This window comes from Cynocephalus volans, chromosome 9 (genome assembly GCF_027409185.1).
Source record: "Cynocephalus volans isolate mCynVol1 chromosome 9, mCynVol1.pri, whole genome shotgun sequence".
Lineage (NCBI taxonomy): Eukaryota > Metazoa > Chordata > Mammalia > Dermoptera > Cynocephalidae > Cynocephalus > Cynocephalus volans.
Genome location: NC_084468.1, coordinates 149,668,808 through 149,690,367, shown reverse-complemented (window position 1 = coordinate 149,690,367; position 21,560 = coordinate 149,668,808). Strand labels below are relative to the sequence as shown.

The window sequence follows — 21,560 nt, the reverse complement described above, 5'->3', positions numbered from 1 at the left end:
GATCTTATTAAATGAGCTGAATGAACCACAACATTCACCATAAAGTTATTTTTACTTGTTTGATTTTAAAATGACAGTCTTTCAAACTTTTCAAAGTAGCTTAGCTTTTTAAAAACTTCACTAGCAAATAAAGTGTCTTCATACTCTGGAAGAGGTGAGACAAGATGAAGAGTTGGAATAATATTAGTTCTTTATGGATCTTTCTTTATTAGGAAATGTAAACATAATGTAAAACTGGAATCATGCTTCCAGAATCAATCAAATGATAATTTATATTAAGTATGTACAGGGAAACAAATCCAAAAAAACTCACAGTATGATAAAGTTTTGGGAAACTAAGAAAACAATGATATATGTAATTTTGACGCTAACTTAGAAAAAATAAGCTCTGGAAATTAGTTTAATGGGGTATACTTGCTATTGTCAATACTTTTTAAAATTCTTGGCAGTTAAGAGAATGAACAAGTTTAAACTACATCCTTGATTCTCGGTCTTTCGTAGGAAAACTCACACATTATTTATCTTAATTACTTTTTCATATTTAATAATAGTTTAGTATTTAGGGATGAAATGGTTATCTATTAGTTAGTGGTGAGTCAACTGCAGGGTTAGCTGAGTAGAATAGCTTAACTATTTATAAACCACTTAAAAAAATAATTTTGCCATATTAAAATATCTTAAATCACACACAGACACACACTTGAACATATATTGCTGCCTTTATTACATATGACCTTGCTAGGTAATTGAACTCTTCTAAAAAACTACATTATACTATTCATAACATGTATATTTAAATAATTTAAATAATAAAAATAAGGTAAATCCAAGTAAACTGCCATAAAAAGTTGTGTAGTCACATAGTCTTTTGTTATGATGACAAATGTTATTGTAATTTTTTTGCATGTGTTATAATAGCATGTTTTTGGTGTTTATATATGAATATTTAAAAAATTCCCTGAATAACTCTGAATGTTTCAACTACAGAAATAGATAAATACTTTCATCTCAGAACATTTCTATGTTTTGCAACAATATTTGTCGAATTGATTAAAGGTTCCTGAAGCAAAATTTTGCTTTGTCTACTTTTCAAGTAAAAAGTAGGGTTTTCCCAAAGTGTTAAAATCTGTATAGTCATGTGAAGATTTACTCTATGAGACCATTTAAGGCATGACAGAAATAATTTAATAAATGGCACCTAAGTTGGTAAAAGAGTTTATAAACTCCTCTAAAGCTAAGGAGAGTTTTGCTAAACTTTTTGCCAACCTTTTATTAATTTAATATTCTAGAAAAACGGTACAAAATCTCTCAAGGTAACTAAGAAGGCTAGTAACTTTATGAAAAAGAATAACCATTAATTTAAAAACACTTTTTTCAGATGTTTCATCTTGTAAAAGAATGTTTTTTTTAATTTTTAAGTTTGTTATAATTATAAATATACATATTTATACACATACATATATATATATAGAGAGAGAGAGAGAGGAAAATAGACTAGGATGAGAGGTTATTTATTACAGCTTGACTTAAAACTACAATGAAGACTATGATTATACAGTGTTAGAAAACATTTGCAAAATGAAGTAATGATTTTTTAAAAATATCTTTCAAAACTATAAAATTAGTATTAATTGTAAAAGTTTAATAAATGACGTTCAGAATGTAAAATTTCAAGCAAGTGAAATCTATGTAGTTTTTCCAGGGGGGAAAATGTTTTAACTTAATTAAAACACAATTTTGTTTCTATGACTAATTTTCTAAAATCATGACAATTAAGCATACAAAATGGACATGATTGCAATTTGTGTAATTCTTTATTCAAGTAAGTCTGAGTGAGTAAGAAGAATATTAATTTGGAATTTTAGTTACCCTGTGTTAATGACTTACTTGCACAGAAATACAGGCAAACCTCATGTTGCTGCACTTTGTTTTACTGCTCTGTTGAAGGTTTGTGGCAACTTTGCATTGAGCAAGTCTATCAGCGCCATTTTCTCAATAGCATGTGCTCACTTCATGTCCCTGTGTCACATCTTGGTAATTCTCAAAATATTTCAAACTTTTTCATTATTATTATATCTGTCATGCTACTCCAATGGACACACAGATGATAACAAAGCAAAACAACCTTGTTGCTAATACGGAGAAAGTTTTAGTGCTCTGGATAGAAGATCAAACAAACCAGAATATTGTCTTAGGCCAAAGCCTTCAGTTCTGTGAAGACCTAGAGAACTGAGGAAGCTGCAGAAGAAAAGTCTGAAACTAGCAGAGGTTGGTTCATGAGCTTTAAGGAAGGAAGTGGTCTTCATAACGTGAAAATGCAAGGTGAAGCAGCAAGTGCTGACGTAGAAAGTGTTATCCAGAAGATCCAGCTAAAATACTTGGTGAAGGTGGATATGCTAAAGAATAGATTTTTAATGTAAACAAAATAGCCTTATACTGGAAGAAGATGCCATCTAAGACTTTTCATGGCTAGAGAAGAGAAGTCAGTGCCTGGCTTCAAAGCCTCAAAGGACAGCCTGACTCTTTTGTGAGGAGTTAATGCAGTTGGTGACTTTAAATGGAAACCATTGCTCATTCACCATTTTAAAAACCTTAGGGCCCTCAAGAATTAGGCTAAATGTATTTTGCCTGTGCTCTATAGATTGAGAAGCAACGTCTGGATGACAGTACATACGTTCATAGCACAGTTTATTGACTATAGTAAGCCCAACTGTTGAGACCTACTTCTCAGAAAAAAAAAAAAGAAAAAAAAAGATTTCCTTTAAAATATTACTGTGCATTGACAATGCACACAGTCACTCAAGAATTCTGATGGAGATGTGCAAGGAGACTAACGTTGTTTTTATGCCTGTTAACACAACATTCATTCTGCAGCCCATTAATCAAGCGTAATTTCAACTTTCAACTCTTCTTGATTAAAAAATACATTTTGTAAGGCTATAGCTGCCATAGGTAGTGATTCCTCTGATGGATCTGGGGAAAGTAAATTGAATGTCTTCTGGAAAGGATATACTCTTCTAGATGCCATTAAGAAAAGTTTTGATTCATGGGAGGAGGTCAAAATATCAACATTAACAGAAGTTTGGAAAAACATGATTTCAACCCTCATGAATGACTCTGAGGGGTTCAAGATTTCAGTGGAGGGAGTAACTGTAGATGCGGTGAAAATAGCAAGAGAACTAGAATCAGAGGTGGAGCCTGAAGATGTGACTGATTTGCTGCAATATCATGATAAAACTCTAATTGATGAGGAGTTGCTCCTTATGACTGAGCAAATAATGTAATTTCTTGATATGGAATCTACTCCTGGTGAAGATGCTCTGAAAGTTGTTGAAATGACAACAAAGGATTTAGAAAATCACATAAACTTAGTCGATAAACAGTGACAGGGTTTGAGAGATTTGACTCCAATTTTTTTTTTTTTGTAATTCCAATTTTAAAAGAAGTTCTACTGTGGGTAAAATGCTATCAAACAGCTTCACATGCTACAGAGATATCTTCTGTGAAAGGAAGAGTCAGTCGATACAGCCAACTTCATTGTTCAAGAAATTTGATTTGAAGAAATTGCTACAGCCTCCTCAGCCATCAGCAGCTGCCACCCTGATTAGTCAGCAGCTATCGACATCGAGGCAAGAACCTCCACCAGTAAAAAGATTACAGCTAGCTGAAGGTTCAGATAATTATTAGCACTTTTCAGCAATAAACTATTTTTAATTAAGGTATGTACATTTTTTTGGACATAATGATATTGCACACTTAGACTATAGTGTATTGTAAACATACCTTTTATATGTACAGGGAAACCAAAAAAATCCATGACTCACTTTATGACGATATTTGCTTTATTGTGGCGGTCTGTAACCCAACATGCAATATCTGTAAGGTATGCCCGTCTAAATCTCCACCCTAAGACAGAAATCAATTATTTTACTTAAAATTCTTTTGTGTAAGGTCAAGGAAAGAGAAAGAAAACTCACATTTGTTCAGCTTCATTTAGTCTTTCATATCCAGTATATAACATCATTTATAACTCAAGTGGCCCTGTAAAATTATTATTATTCCTATTTTTGGAGTAAGGGCTGACACATTTTGATCTTAACTCCACATTCCAGAATGAGTATATGCAGAAATTGGGATTTGAAATGAGAGTCCTTGATTTCTGTCTCCAAGTAGTCTTAATTCTATTTTCAGAATTGTTAGGGTAATTCTACATGAAATGCTGCAGAAAGATCACTGTAGAACTCGGAAAGTCCTAATCACTACAGGTAACATCAGCAAGTCTACATCCATCAGCAATTTATCCAATATTTTTTCTCAGGGATGCAATGAAAATGAATGACATTTTAGAGGTTATTTATAAATTTAATTTGTAGGAAGAGATATCAAAATATGGGTCATGTGGAATGAATTCATTAATTTTAAAAGAAATGTTTTTCCTATTAAGTGAAAGACATTAAGTACGGAGAATGTGTTACTTGAAATGCTTATGGGTAAAATAAACCTAATAAAGTTTTTCAAGTATATTCCACTCTGTGAGAAGCTGTATGACTAATGAAATATTGAGAAGAAAGGTAAATAAGGACAGTGGCTGCCTCACTGTAAACTCCAGGGCACCATTCATGTCACAGTGTAGAAGGCTGGTGCCCCTTTGCAACTCTGCAGAACACAGCCGATGGAGCCATTTGCTCCCAACTTAGAGATTTATTCACAAACCTCTGTGTTGTCCACTTTCTTTTCAGTTTTGACTCTAAATTGTACAATACATTAGAAAGCTAATAAATATACATTGTTCAGCAATGACTAGTTGCAAGTATAGAAAAAGGCTTTTGTATTTTAGTAACCATTATAAACAGATATTCCTTTATTTATTTTTCCCAATGATATTTAATTCAGTTCAAAATTATGCGGGTAAATAAAAATGCATTGTTATCATTGTACTAGAAACAATCGATTTCTAATATAGATAATGTGTGAATGGTCCTAACGTAGGGGTTTGAGTTTTCAAATCTAGAATGCAGAACAATGAACATTGTTATATTCAGAAACACCATCTTGAAATTTAACCTGTAAATTGTTTCTTCTTTTTTTTCTTGTTATTAGTTTAGAATAATTGTCTATTCTAATAATTAAACTAAATCTTATATTTTATGAATTTTGATACTCATTCAATTTTTAAGCATATAAATTCAGAATTTTACATACGCTTAAAGACTACTATTTGGTAGTAAGCAGATTAGAGAAAATAAATCTGTACCTATAACTTAAGCTGAATATTCATAGTCCAATAGTATCCAAACCTTCATGCAATTAGTTGGGTTACTATTCTTTCATCTAGGTAAGTTCTTTATAAGTGTGTTTAAATGATAGATGAAATCTCAATTAAGTGCTGTAAGAATGCCTAGTTAAAAGCCAGACTTACAGAGCCGGCTTATAAATAACAAGAAGAAAATAGTTTAAAATCAAATATTATATAGTGTTGAACAGCCTAATTGGTCATGATTTCTCTTGAAATCCTAAAATGTTCCCTTACGCAGAACTGGTAGGACTAGAAGGCTTATCCAGTGAGGCTACTAATCAAAAGTCAGACTCAAATGTACCTGGAGACTCAGGTAGCAAACGTATAAGAAATAGTACTTCTTTAAATTACCAAGCCCATAGCAACTAAAAGAACTGCTTTCAATATGTTATTGAAACTTCAGGGAGAAGCATTCTTCTTGATTTAAGATGTCATATTCAGAGGGTGGTAAAATTTAAAATATCTCATACTCTTAGCCCACACTAGTCAACACGATTCCCATTTCTTTAATTCTTAGTATGAAACTCATGAGATTATTAGGAAAACCAAAGGGGCCAATTGGGTCAATTTCTAAATGAAATGAAACAATAAGGTAATTATTCAAGATTTTCAAACAAATTAGTTTTTCTTCACATTTTAGATTCTATAAGATGAAACATTGTTTGGTCTCACATATTAAACTATAAAACATATTTTAAGCACCTGATCTCATTCCTTCATTCTACTTTGTTACTTACATGGAATTAAATAATTGAATATTTTGAAGCCAGTTTATTAAACTATTTCAAAATTGTTTAAATTAATTGTACCTTCCCTTTTCCTTAATAAGGTGCAGTGTAGGACAGAGGAAATAGTTTATTATTTTGCTGTTTTAATTGTATATGATACAGATTTATATAGCAAGCATTAACAGCAAGTTTTTAGAATATGAATATAAAATGCCTTAACATAGTTTTAGATAAGAATATATATATAATTCTATATATATATATGAGTATATAACTGTAGTAATATAAGGCAAACTATATTCTTATTATTTAGAATTTTACACGTCTGTACAAATGTCCTCGTTTAAGTGGTTAAGTTTGAAAAATAGGCAAATACTTTTTTTCAAATTGGTTTAAATGTTTTAAGTTTATTTTTAAAATAATGGTTTATCAGAAATTATTATATGTCATGTCCTGTATCTAAATTGCATATACACTTGAAGCATATGGGTGAAGCTAAAAATACTAAGCCCTGTAAACCTTATACAATATTAAAATTTATAATAAGGTGTCTGACATACCTTGAAAGAAGCATCAACTTTTTCATATGCAATTTTTGTATGCTAAGCTAACTCTGTATATCATAGAAACTATTTTAAATGAGGAGGAAACAATCAGTTCATTGAGCAGCAGTTAATTAGTTGGATTTAAATTGCTGAGTAGATTGACCCTTTAAAAGTAAACAGTAAGTATTTTCCATCATAGAAGTATTTTATATTATTTCTTTTTTTCACCCAATTCAGTCATTCTGAGGAAAACTAAGATGACCTACTATTAATAAAAATTAGGAAAGCAGCCCTCTCTCTCTCTCTCTCTGTATATAATGTGTGTGTTTATGTATATATATACTTATCTGAAACTGTGTGAATCTATATTCATATGTATATACATATATGTGTGTATATATATACATATTTGAATGTATCTTCATAAATAGACAAACTAATACGTAATATATGTCTTCTAAAGGCATGTAAAGACTAACTAAAGTTTGATAACGTTGAGATTACACTTTCTTTGTTTAACTATAATCCTTGAAGTAACATTTTCCATGTCATTACAGACCCACCCTGCCAGACGGAGCTCAGCAATATTCAGAAGCGGCAAGGGGTAAAGAAGTTCCTAGGTGAGCAATAGATCATTCTTCTGAAGGCTTTATTGCTTACATAAATAACCCCAGGGAAACAGCAACATAAAATCAATATTAATCCAACAAAGACAGACTGAACTAAATTTCAGCAACAAAATTTATGAACTTTTTGAAAGCCATTAAACTTACTTTTATTACCTTACCTATTGAAAGATATTATGTCTGTTTTATTACCCTAATATAATGTTCGTTTTGAAAGTGATTAAGTAAAAAAAAGAGATTTAAACAATGGTAAAGTTAAAACATCAGCAGAAACTTCAATTCTAATTCTGTGGTTAACAATTTAAGAATTGATGGCCATATATATGACGTGTGTGTGTATATATATTTAAAATATTTAAAGCAAGTACTTGTATCAGTGGGGTGAAAAAATGCTCTGAGTATCTCAGGGGAATTTAAATAGATTTTTTAGAGTTTTTCATAAGTACTTTTTACTAGTTTACTGTTAGTAAGTAAATGTTAAGAGTAGATAAATAAAATACAGAAGTAGATAATAGATAATTTAAAATTTTACCCAAAGCCTTAAAATATTTGAAGGTTTAATTTTCAACAGATTATTAAACTATTACATATGATTGTTGTTTATTCTTTATTCTTGTAAATGTATACTTTTTAAATAAACTTTTTAGAAGAATGTTAAAGTCATAAAATATTGCAAAGATAATATATAGTTTTCATACATCTTTCACTCAGCTTCCCCTAAAGATAAAAGTTTACATGTACAAAATAACAATGTCACATTTGTAAACTCTAAGAAATTAACATTGCTATAATCCTGTTATCTAAGCTTCAGACTTCATTTGGATTTCGCCAGTTTTTCCACTGGTGATCTTTTTCTATTTTAAGATCCCTAGCAGGACACCACACATGTGATTTTTTTTTCATGTATGCTTATGCACTCGTGTATTGAGTGGTATATAATTTTATAATGTCTCTGGATCTGATTAATCTGTATTATATTTTGATATGCTCTCTTTGTAATTACAGTACAGGATGTTAAATGAAAAGATGCTTCATACTGCTTAAAATCCTTGGCTCACTGCCCATTGTATATAATAAAAAGTTTAATGGCTGATAATAAAACATTTTTAGGTGTAAAATATGACTGATGATCAAAGCCACAATGTGTCATGTTTCTCTTAATTCTGATACAAGGTGCATAAGATATTACAGCTCACAAGGGGAAATAGTACATTATTCCACAGGTTTGTTTCCATAAATCAAAGATTAGTCATGTACAATGGGAAAACCCATTCAAATTCAACTGAAAAATGTTTTGTACTTGATTAAGGTCTATTAGTAACAAAATATTTAAATGAAGGCTGTGATTATTTAAAGCTACAAAATCCAAAAACTTATTTAGTGCCCATGTGGGAGGAGTTACTTGTATTTTTATTATATAATGTAAATGAAAGTCATTATTAGAGAGTACTGAATGTTTTAATTATTTCTTCTAATTTGGGTTGGATAATGGTATTTATCTGAAAATTGATCAGTTGTTACATAGGAGTAGGGTGCCACATATTCCAATTTGCAGGTTCAGTCTTGGTTGACATCTGAAGTTCAAGCATAACTCTTAATAGTATCCTATCTAACATTCAAATTGTACTGGCATAAATTATGTTGTGACACTAACCATACATCATAACATTTTTATGTCAAATGTGTCAAATAATGATTTCTTTTAAGATGTAGAGACAAGAAAGTTAATTTTTTTTTCTTATTTTTGCTGACCTTAAATCCACAGAAGGTGTTCCCAAGTTTTCCATACTGGTGATATTCTGTCTACCTCACGGCAAGACTAGCAGTTCAGATCTTTCTAATGAATTATCATTTCTAAACCAAATTGTTCACCTATTTATCGTAATTATCAAACTCTTTGAAATAGTAAAATTATGATCCCATATGGTTGCTAGACTTAATATGTTTCGCCTTTTAACCATTTATTCAGTCATTTTTTTTCTTTCACCAAATGACTATACTGTTTCTGTTCACAGAAAAAAAATGATCAGGAAAGAGAAGAGCATTTTCTAATCTCCTGGAGTTTACATTCTAGTGTTTATTGAAGAGCGTGACTTCACTTCTAAATTACTAACTGTACATTTATCATTAGCAATGTGCCATTTACTATGTTAGATATTATGGATAGGAAAATAAATGCCTATAGACTGTGGGTTTAAGAGAAGTTGTTTATTGAACAGTGAAAGCCAAGAAAACCCAAATATTTTTAAATATGGAGGATATCACACTGTAGTGGTGAGAACATACAATGACAACACACACACACATACACACAACAGAAGAAGTATATCAGAAATCCCTCAGCTTAAAAGAAAGCTTCATATTGGGGGTGACATTTAAGTCAAGTCTTAAAATGAAATAGGGAGAGAAGGAGACGGGTTACAGTTGAAATAAATATGTGTAAAGAGATGAAGCAGTATTGAATTTGGAGGAAAAAGCTTGATATGGACACAACTTGGAATATAAGAATAAAAATTTGAGGGAACGAAAATAGAAAGTTGGCAGTGAAGAGACAATAAAGAGACCCTAATTTATGCCAGTACAATTTGAATGTTAGATAGGATACTATTAAGAGTTATGCTTGAACTTCAGATATCAACCAAGACTGAACCTGCAAATTGGAATATGTGGCACCCTACTCCTATGTAACAACCGATCAATTTTCAAATAAATACCATTATCCCACCCAAATTAGAAGAAATAATTAAAACATTCAGTACTCTCTAATAATGACTTTCATTTACATTATATAATAAAAACATCCTATGTTAAGTAGTCTGGATGATTTATATGAGCGTGGCACTAATCAGATTTTAATTCTGTATTATAACTCTGGAAACACTCCCCTTATAGAGTGAGAAATAGTAAGATAGTAATATACTTAACAAAGAAAATCATTCCATGAAATTGTGTGAAAAGTGTGTTAAAGTATGATACCCTCCAAATTGAGAAGGTACTTTGAGACCGAAAAAGGAAGCAGGCAAATCCATTTGGTAATCAGAGATATTTATTAATTGCGTTGACATTGACTTACATACAAGGAAGCTGAGTGCAGTGAAGAATCAGACATCAGCAGATGAGAGATCTGATTCTCTGAGGTTAAACAATACTTATATAGCAAAGCCTCTGTTACCAGAAGTAACTTCAAGGAGATATTTTAAGAAGAATAAGTGGATAACATCATCCACCAGGTGTCTTGTAATTCATGAGGCAGGGGGCTAGTGATGTTCGCCCTCAGACCACTAACTATTTGCTGTAATAAATCATTCACTCTCTGAAACCTGTGTTCCCTTTACATTTTCCCTAAGATTAAGGTGCAACTGGTCAGTGAAACAAAGGAATGAGATTAAGCAGGAGTCAGTATGGTGGGTGGGGCACAAAATTGTGTTGGTTTTATTCACCTTTGAACATAATGGCAATGGCTAGCTCCATGACGTGAGTACCTAGCATGGAATATAGAGCGCACTCCACATGTGCATGTCTTGAGTACATTAATGCATAATAGGTGCCTATCAAAAAGGAGCACAATTTATTCACAAAATATGTGTGTATCTGTGTGTGTCTGTGTGGATTTTTCACAGGAGACTACATCCCCCTGTGTGATGAAGATGGTTACTACAAGCCAACACAATGCCATGGCAATGCTGGGCAATGCTGGTGTGTTGACAGATATGGAAATGAAGTCATGGGATCCAGAACAAATGGTGTTGCAGATTGTGGTAAGGAGAAGGATTCTTTCTTTAATAATTTCTCAAGTACGGGACTAAGTACTTCAGAGCCTCCTTCATTTGTTCAAGAATTTAATGAGGACCTACCCTATGCAAAGACTATAGAATATAGGGGTGGAGGAAGTGAGAAAAGACTTGCTCCTAACACATAAAAACTTGCGTAGGTAATAAATAGAATTGCATGATTTAGATAGTTTAGGAAGAACAGTTAAGAGCTGGGTTCTCTTTCTTACATCAAATTCAGAAAACTCTTAGATAATTCCTCTTTTCCTCTCAGGTAAGGCAGACCTTTTATATTAATTCTACTCCAAGTCAGCAAAGCCTAGTGTGTGCCATGTCCCAAGTGGTACCATTTCACCTGTATACATCTGGAGAAGGTGACTTAAGGAATGTGTAGGTTTACCAACCAAAAGAAAAGCAAACATTTTAAAAGTAAACATCCATAAATTGCAGCTACATGAGCATGCTTTCTTTTGTTTGGGTGAGAAAAGTGTAGTTATATTCTTTAAGGGAATTATAGTTAATATTGTAATTGTTTTTTACGAACATGCATTTTTATGTATATACCTAAAAATCGTATAACAAATAGGTTGAGCTTCACATAGGTGCATTTTAAAATTTCAAATGTGGTATCTTTTGTGCTTCATAAAACAGTTTTCCAGAACGCAAGTTTCAAATCAGTATTTTTGTTTGTACTACAGTTTTCCCTACAAAAGCCACTTGTACACACACACACACACACACACACACACACACACACACACGTGTGTGCCCAGAATTAATAAATGTGTTTCCAATAATACAAGTTATCTAAAATGAAAATAAAGTACTTAGTCTTGCATTTCATAAAATGTTTAGATATTTCCTTTATGCAATTTTTAGATTGAAAGACTAAGATTATTTAGGATAATTGGTAAACACTAAAAAGTAATTTCATTTAATTCTTAAATTCCTGTTATACAGTTATTTATTCCATAACATTTTTAGTAGCTTTGCTTTGGTGTTCTGACCTGGCCAATCTGATTAAATTTGAGTAGGAAAAAGTAGTACTCAGTAGCCACCTACAAAATTTTAACATGTAGAGACCACATCTTTGTAGTGTGTGGTTCAAAGTAGTTGCATTAGTAATTACTTCAGTTAGCAATGATGCCAGTAATGGCTAAAGAATTTTTTTTAATTGTGCAAATGATAAATTATATGGCGATATATTTAACAAGTGAATAAGAAAATTGTTTTGTCATATGGAGATATGTTTAATAAGTGAATGAGAAAATTGTTTTGGGCTTCCAAATTTTTTTGTTGCAATTATGAAAGCATGTTGCAATTATGAAAATATATGACATTAGAGAATAGAAAATATTTTCTTCACCTAAGAGGGGGATTTCATTGTGTTGTATTGTGAGATCAACCAATTTATAAATATTGAATGCAGTTAATACGATTTGTTATAATTAGCTACCAAATAATCATAAGACTAAAATATTAGGAAGAGCAGAAAATGTACACACACTAGCATATGAGGAGTTGAAAAGTAACCACATGTGAAAATATATGTGCCTTATTGCTCCCATAAATATCAATAGCTAGCTTTGAAAATATTTTTTAATATATTGACTAGCTGTATCAGTTTTCCATTTCTGTAGGAGCAAATCCCCACTAATTTAGTGGCTTAAAAAATGAGAATTTGTCATCTTACCATTCTGTATGTCAGAAGTCCAACAGAGGACTCACTGAGATAAACATCAAGATGGCAGCAGGGCTCTGATCCTTTCTTTAGGGTTTAGAGGAAAATCAGTTTCCATGCCTTTTCCACTTTCTGTACACCACCCACATTCTTTGGTTCCTGGACCCTTTCCTCCAACTTCAAAACAACAACAGTGCATCTCCCTGACCATTCTTTTGTAGTCAGATCTCCCCGTGACTCTATCTGGAAAGATTCTTTGATTTTAACAACCCAAATGACAATTTTGAACCCTGAATAATCCAAGATAATCTTCCCCTCCTTAACTTAGTTACGTATGAAAAGTCTTTTTCTGGGTGCAATGTAACCATTTACAGTTTCCAGGGATTAGGAAATAAACATCTTTGGGGGGGGGGTATTATTTTGCCTAACATACTTGCAGAAGAAATTTTAAATACATACTTGATAAGATTCAAAGTTTGACATTAACTACTATAAAAACTGGGCTGAGATCAATATTGCTGAGCTGGAAACCTTTTATATAGCACATTCAATAAGAATTCTGCTTTTTGCCCATAAATTTTAACCAATGATAAAGTTTTAACATGTGATAGTTTTCCAGAGGATGGATCTTTCCTTATCTTTGTTAAATAAGCTGAAGAACTAATTAAATTGTTTTTTGAATTTCCTCAATTTTTATCAGAATTTTATATCTCTCAAAAATTATCCCACTGCTCAGAAAATAAAGGTAATGTTTCCTTTTTTTAAGCTATTGACTTTGAAATCTCTGGAGACTTTGCAAGCGGAGATTTCCACGAATGGGCTGATGGCGAGGAAGATGAAGATGACATTATGCAAGATGAAGATGAAATTGAAGATGATGATGAAGACGAAGGGGATGATGATGATGGTGGCGATGACCATGATGGATACATTTGATGGATGACAGCTGAGATCAATACATTCTACATTTCTAACATTTACAAAGTGATAGCCTATTGAGAATTACCTTCTTGCCCCCAAACCAATGATCCCAAACTTCACATATATTTTGTATAATCGCTTCAACTATTTCCACTAACATCATAAAATTTTATGTTTAAATAAGAATCACTTACTTTGAGTTTTTATATGCCTTACAGAAAAAGAAAACACATGTGGAGTCTAGCCAGACAGAAGAAAGCTATGAAGAGCGACTACAATAAATTTTTCAAAAGAACAAACTTTGTAAATCTCCCACAAACAAAACCGCAACCCGTGCTTGTGATCGTATGTGTTATTTTCTTGTGTGATATTCTACGTTAAATTTACAGTCACTTAGTCACCTGGGTCCCATGAATTTTATCAAATTATGCATGACCTCAACTACAATTCCAAAGTAGCATCTTCCCATACCTATAGCAAGTCAGGGTAAGTGAGAGAGATAACACCTGGTAAGAAAAACAAAGTGACGATTGAAGAATCCTCCACAGTGTCTACCTTAACAGTGATGTTTCTATTTATGTAGTTATTCTGGATATGACAGGATATTTTACAAAAGGGCAGGTATGGAAAACCATGGATTCTGAAAGTTAAAAACTGAGTTGACCTTTCTAACTGTTATTTTAAGTTGGATGGCAGGGTCATGAACATTTAAAAAATATTCTTTAACAGCATGATTTCTTTACCTTTCTAGATTTCTTTATCTTTCTAACCATCAATTTAGGGTACAGAATTTAAATTATGAAGACAAAGGGAAAAATTTGCTTAAATTATGTTTTCACAAAATATTTGTAATTTGTCCCAAAGTCAAATTTAAAAATCTTAATTCTCATTTTATTTCCTACATTAGATATAAATTTGCATTTAATCTTAGATTTATGCCATTTTTTCTTAGTATTGCTGAAACTTAGAGAACGTATTGTATGGTGCCTTGCAAAAATAGAAATAGAAAGGTTTTAGCATGCATACCAATATAGGATATTAGGCAATATATAAGCACACCTAACTAACAAATTAACCCGTAAAGGTACTGCTGCTGGAATGAAGAAAATGGAATATTTTTTTTCTTGTTTTCTATTGTTACATAATTGCCATGTGGACTTGTTTATGATTATTGTGTAGAGTAGCATTTAAGATTTAACTGTAGAAAAATTACTTTAATCTTTGAATTTAAGTTAGCATGTTAATCAATTGTGTACACGTTTTGGCACACCTTCACTTTTAAGTATATTGGACCAATGGTTTTGTGCCCATAACTAAAATAAGAAAACCTATTAAATGTTACAATTGGTATCTTTAATTTTAACAGTTGATCAACTGCTTTCCCAGTATACAAATCATTAAAACAAAATTGGTGGATTCTTTCCATTTAATTTATGCATACTAAATAAAAACTTTAATGTTAACTTTATGTAATATTGAAAGTATAATGCATTTTCTTTTTTACTGTTTCTGTATAGTTTACAAAATAAAGAATCTTGTAACCTTTAAACTGTTCCTCAGTGCTTTTTGTGGGATGCGGATAGTAGCATGAAGAGTTCTCGCTCTAATCCTTGATTTTTAAAGTGAATACATCACAAACTAGCTGGAAAGTTTTTCTGAAATTTTTGAATTTCAAAATCAGAGCTCTTGACATCTTGAATACTGTTTTCAAGCTATGTTAAAAATGATTTGTTTATGGATTTGTTTTATGCAAAATATCATTTCCTTTGTCCATGGTGGTATTTTTAAACCCATTCTAATGGCGTCATACTTAATAAATTTAGCTAAATTTCCATAGCAACAGCATTTATGAAGGGTGGTCAGTTAGCCTTGTGTCTATTTAATAAATATATAGGAATCACAAAATATAACTTGGGGATCAGTTGAGAAAAGACAAAAATGCAATTTCTATACAGAGCTTTAGCAATGAATTTACAATAACAAACACAGTATCTTGAAGTTAAGCTTTTTAAAAATTGTTCCATCTTTCAGATTTCCAAGAAAGCAACTAATTCAACAGCAAATGTAAAATTAAAAATATGTACAGTATTAAACTTTATATCAATTATTTGTATACAACATATGTTTGTATGTATGTGTATAAGAATTCTATTTGTGATATGTGTTAGGTCTCTTTATGATCATTTAATTCATTTTGAATATTTTGACTCAATAAAATTATACTTGTATATTTATTCCAAAAACTATAAATATTGGGCATCTGCAGGAAGCCAGACACTATTCTAGGTACTAGAGATTCATCAGTAAATAACAACAAAAAATTCATGAAGCTAATACGCTAGTGTAAAGGACTAGCAATAAATTTATTCCTAGCCCATGACACAATGTAGTTGCATTCTCCACTGGAATAAATCAAAGATACTTTTTATTTAATTTAAATAAAGAACAAGGTATTTAAAACCCAATCTTAAAGGGTATTTTCAATCGAAAAGAATTCAACTACCCTAACATTTTGTTTTTTATTAAGTTGAATTATGATTCTTAGGCATGAAATCATATTAAAGATTATACTTCAAGCTTCTTTTCTCTAGTATTATTTAAGAAGCACATCCAAGTAAAAATTAAAAGACATTCTGAATCACAACAAATTAAAAATTAAACATTAAATAAAAACAGTAGAAGCATACAAATAAAATATCAAATTTTCCTGATATATTAAAAATCTAGTGTGAAAATTTATGAATACTTTCTTGTGCATATCTAGAATGATAACTTAAATATGCTGCATAATGCTATTGGAGAAACAAGCTAAATTTAAAATAAACATAAAACATTTTACTATTGATCAAAATGATCAAAATATGACCTAAGTCCATTCTGTATTTCTGCCAATCATTTAGTAGAATAAAATATATCAAACCAAAATATCAAAATCATTAACACAAATTTCTTTATTAATTAATTTTAAAACAGCTTCTAAGAATACTTTATTCTTTCTATACATTTTAAGAGTATTCATATTTTATATGAAGCTAAAGAAGATGTGAAAAGTAATTCAATCCATATGGCTTGCACATAATTTATTTAGAGTGGGTTTCGAGAATTTTGTAAATAGACATATGCTTTGTAACAAATATTTGATGACTTGTTTCATATAAAATTAATGATGCATTGGTAGTATGCAATAGATTATTCAGGGCCTCATATACAGTTCAGTTTTCAAGATCCTTAATAGCTGGGCAAAAAAATGGTGAAACAGACCAGACCGAACAGAGCCATCATCAGGAATGTGTTTGCTCTGCTTGACACACACAAATGTGCACCCATAAACACACACACACAACTAGTCCAATTGTTGTCTTTGAATTTTGTAAAATTGATTTGATTTATTCACATTTGTTTCTCTCTTCACATTCATGATGAATGAAATGTACTGGGTAATATCATAGACTGCTCAGATGAAGTAAGAAAACACAAAAATCCATGACATTTAAAGTGGTACAAAGATGTAAATACATGATAATATGAGTTCCCTATAGCTTATTCTTTTCAACGTTATTTTAAACTTAGTAGCTGATATTGAGGTTAATTTAATAAAAAAGAGATATTTTTATTTATTCTAGTGCACACTTTTATATGAAACAAAATCAACCATTTACTTCTGCACCTTAAAAATATTTTATGAATTATAACCTGACATCATGACACTCTCACCAATGGTTGAGTTAATGAAGTTAGTTCAAAGACAACACATTAAGCATTAAGCTATATACAAATATATGTCATCCCTCCTGGAGCAATTTGGAGTAGTCTTTTTAAATAATCATTATTTTCTCTCCTCAATTACATATGAATTTCTAACATCTTTGTGTTACCTAATGCCTCTTTTACTTTACTTCTATGTCCCTTGCTAAAAAACTTAACAAATAAAATTAAGATAAATCAGCACATAGCAAACATGATTCTAAAATGTCAAAGTAAAAAATTGTAGGTAAAAAATTTAGGTGAGGAAGATGAAAAAAAATTCATCAACCTATACACTTCATGACACTCATAATCCACTCTTCAAAGACACCCTTGAGGAATAAATGTTTAACATATTTTTAATGACCGACCACCCGATTGTTCTTTAAGCACATAGATACAAATACACCTAGGATTGAAGTCTATATATCTTACCTTTCTCATCTGTCAAATGTAGCTGAATGTACTTACCCTAGAGGATTTGGGTGAAGGTTACACGCAACACGAATTTAAAGCAGGAGCACCATGTCTGTCATATAGCAGGTGCCCACTAAATATTTTTTGTTTGTTTTCTTTTTCTTTCAAGTCTTTAAAATAGGTTAGCAACAGTAGTCTTACTGATGTTCTTAAGATATGCTGTCAAAATTATCTTCCCATTTTACAGTTTATTCACAATCATCCAAACAAATGGCCCAGTTTATAATACCTTCATATACTGAATAGCATAATAAATAGTGCTTACATTACAGGGTCAATATGAGGGTAAAACGAATTAACACATGGTGTCTGGAACATGTAAATACCAGGGGGATGGGCCCTGGAGCCTCCGTTGGTAGCTCTGTGCAGGCTCTGGTGGGTGTTCTACCCTGTGTCTGCCTGTCAGCCCCCTACAGGGAGCTCTATGTCTGGAGGAATCCGGAGGTGTCAGCTTACAGCTGGCCCACGACAGGGCCCAGGGCAAAAAGGTGGCACCACCATGTTCTCCCTCAAGCTGCCCAGAACTATCTTCAGGTCCTACCTTCCTTCTGCCACTGTCCCAGTCTGAGGATTAGATCAATTTGGAATCAAAATTGAAAAAAAAAAACGAGTCATTTCTTTTGTCAGGAGAAATTGTCATAAATGAAGTCATTTTGTGAGAAAATGCGTTACCACACACAGAAGTCAGTAGGATTTGTGGGGAAGCCAGATATGCAGAAACTTCAAAATTTCCTTTATTACAGATGATCCAATGTCATTACCCAAATTTCAGTACAGAAACCTTCTCCTCGATAAACATGTTGTCCCTTTAACGTGTATTGAGTACATTTTCACAGTGAATGACAACAGGAAGCAGAAAGTCCTAGGCCTCAATGAGAAACCGAGAGTTAGCCCAACAGGGTTATTATTCATTGCACAGATTTCAGAATTTGATGAATCAGGTCCTGAAAGTGTCAAAAAGGAATGCCTAGCTCATGATTTCCAGCCAACAGACCTCCATCTATTCTTTGCATTTGAATATGTTGGGGGAAAAAATACCACAATTCAGCCAAAAAAAATTAATGGAATTCTCTCAGGAGACGGAGAAGGAGGAGGTAGTGGAGCTATTGGTGGCAAGAGCCAAAAAACTCCGCTGCTTGAAACTGACTCAGATTGGGACAGAAAATTAAGATGACAGGTGCTTCAGGATGGCAAGTTTGTTCTGTTAACAAAGTACATGATACCCACTTGCCTTCTAGAATACTCTGTGGTGCCAAGTTCTTTAGCAGACCAAGATCTGAATGTCTTTTCCCATTCCTGATGGCAGAACGATGCCACTCCGGTCTGAGCGCCACTCAAAGGGCAGTGCTCTTGTGCTAATGTCCCTCATCAAAGACGTGCTGCAGAAGAGCAAAATCAGCCAGGGGATTTGTAACGCAACAACTAAAAGTCACCCACGGACAAATCATGTTTACAAATCAGATTTGTTAAGGACGTTCCTTAAACAGTCAGCAGAACTTGTGTCCATGTTAGAAAGCAAACATCTCTGTGTGGACCTAGAAGAGGAGGAGGCAAGAGATTTGAGCTGTTTCACAGCTTCTCTCATTCACGTGATGCTGCTGGATCATTACTTCACGAGAATGACTAGATTTCAGAGTCTGATAGGGAAGGAGTGGGTCATGGCAGTATATCAGTTCCAGACAGATGCCACCATTTAAAGAGATTGGAGAAAGTCTTCCTTATTTTTTGCTTTTCTTGGATGCCACATGGCAGCTGTTATAACAATATCCAGCAGCTTTCAAGTTTTCTGAGACCTACTTAGCAGTGCTGTATGACAGCACCTGGATCTCACCTGTGGTCACCTTCCTGTTCAACTCTCCTTACCAGAAGGTGAAGCAAAACACACAATTTGCTCTAAGCAAAAATACTCAATTGGGTGACGAAAAGGGTTTAAAAATCCCCTTGGTTTGGGACTAGGCTCTTCCATTTAGAGCAAAAGACAACACACTTTTCCCTTATCCCTTCTACATTGGAAAGAGAACCCCTTGTGTACAGAAGGGCCCTGAGAAGTATTTTGAAAGGACAAAGAAAATCTACAGCTCCACACTAAAAGGAATGCTGTCTTCCTTAAAGAATGTCCTCATCAGTGACCAAGAATTACTTCCAAGGAGAGAAATTCAATGACATTAAAACTAAGGCCAGATCCTATTCAGCAAACCGACACCTGGAATACTGATATGTAGCAATATTTTAGAGAATGGTTTTCCAAACCAGTCAACCCGCACGGTGTTGTTCTGACTTGTCTTGCTGGAGCACACATACAACTCTGGAAAGCGTGCGCCTTCCACTAGGTGCCCCCGGCTCAGCTCCACCCCGCAGGCGCCATCACTGCCTTTCACAAGCTCTCCCTCCTGGCTGCCGAGGTGGATGTGCTCGCAGGATGCTGCTGCAGCAGGGGAGCAGCCCTCTGCAAGCCTGCTACTCGGAGATGCTCATGGATTTTTCTGTCACTTTCTATTATCTCTAAGTGACTTCACCTGATGAGGGTTCAACATTCCGAGGCCAAAATTTATTTCAGATCACCTTGTTTAAAAAGGACCTTAGATCTGTGTTTTGAAATTATGAGTTTGCTTCTAACTTCATAGGACTAGCTTTAAAACAATATGCACTGCTAAACTACAAAGCATTTACTGTAGATAATATAATTAAACTTAGAAGTGCTTTTGATATTAATAGGAAGATATGAATAACACAGAGGAAACTATAATTCCACTTTTCACAATTAGGCTGTCAAAATCCACTGCATGTTGGAAACAGGTTTTTCATACCGTAAAGCCAGGGCTCGGACTCACAGACCCCTCCAGCCGGTCATCTGGACTGGGTTACAAACCCTCCACACGCAGGTCTATGAGCTAGGCAATAGGAAAAGGTCCTGGGAGACTTGGGTGAAAAATTAATAGGCCTTATTCAGAGGTAGGAGCAGCCACCCTGGTGGCTTCCTCGAGCATCCTGAGAAGCCAGCATATCAGAGCCATTGGTCCTTTATACTCAAGTCCATAACCCAGGACACCTGGGCGCACACGTGCATCTAGATCAGACAATAACAAGGAACATTTGGGCGCACACGTGCATATCTACATCAGACAATAACAAGGAACACCTGGGTGCACGTGTATCTACATCAGACAATAACAAGGAATGCCTGGGCGCACGTGCACATCTACATCAGACAATAACAAGGAACATCTGGGCGCATACGTGCATATCTACATCAGACAATAAGAAGGAACATCTGGGCGCACACGTGCATCTAGATCAGACAATAACAAGGAACATCTGGGCGCACACGTGCATCTAGATCAGACAATAACAAGGAACGCCTGGGCGCACGTGCATCTACATCAGACAATAACAAGGAACGCCTGGGCGCACGTGCATCTACATCAGGCAATAACAAGGAACGCCTGAGCGCACACATGCACATCTACATCAGACAATAACAAGGAACGCCTGGGCGCACACGTGCACATCTACATCAGACAATAACAAGGAACGCCTGGGCGCACACGTGCACATCTACATCAGACAATAACAAGGAAGGCCTGGGCGCACACGTGCACATCTACATCAGACAATAACAAGGAAGGCCTGGGCGCGCACGTGCACATCTACATCAGACAATAACAAGGAAGGCCTGGGCGCACACCTGCGCATCTACATCAGACAATAACAAGGAACGCCTGGGCGCACACGTGCACATCTACATCAGACAATAACAAGGAACCCTGGGCGC

The 21,560-nt window shown here is 33.6% G+C and overlaps 1 protein-coding gene and 1 pseudogene across 4 annotated transcripts in view; both read left to right on the top strand.

The window, feature by feature from the left end:
- Window positions 1-13,582, top strand: part of SPOCK3 (SPARC (osteonectin), cwcv and kazal like domains proteoglycan 3) — a 468,485-nt gene extending 454,903 nt beyond the window's left edge. For all 4 annotated transcript variants that reach the window (XM_063107913.1, XM_063107912.1, XM_063107911.1 and 1 more), the window contains 3 exons: window positions 7,127-7,189; window positions 10,816-10,953; window positions 13,413-13,582. In XM_063107913.1, coding sequence (XP_062963983.1) covers window positions 7,127-7,189; window positions 10,816-10,953; window positions 13,413-13,582 — 371 coding nt within the window. The remainder of the gene's footprint in view (window positions 1-7,126; window positions 7,190-10,815; window positions 10,954-13,412) is intronic.
- Window positions 13,583-18,287: 4,705 nt separating this feature from the next.
- On the top strand, window positions 18,288-20,294 carry LOC134385847 (myotubularin-related protein 10-like; annotated as a pseudogene).
- The last annotated feature ends 1,266 nt before the right edge of the window (window positions 20,295-21,560 follow it).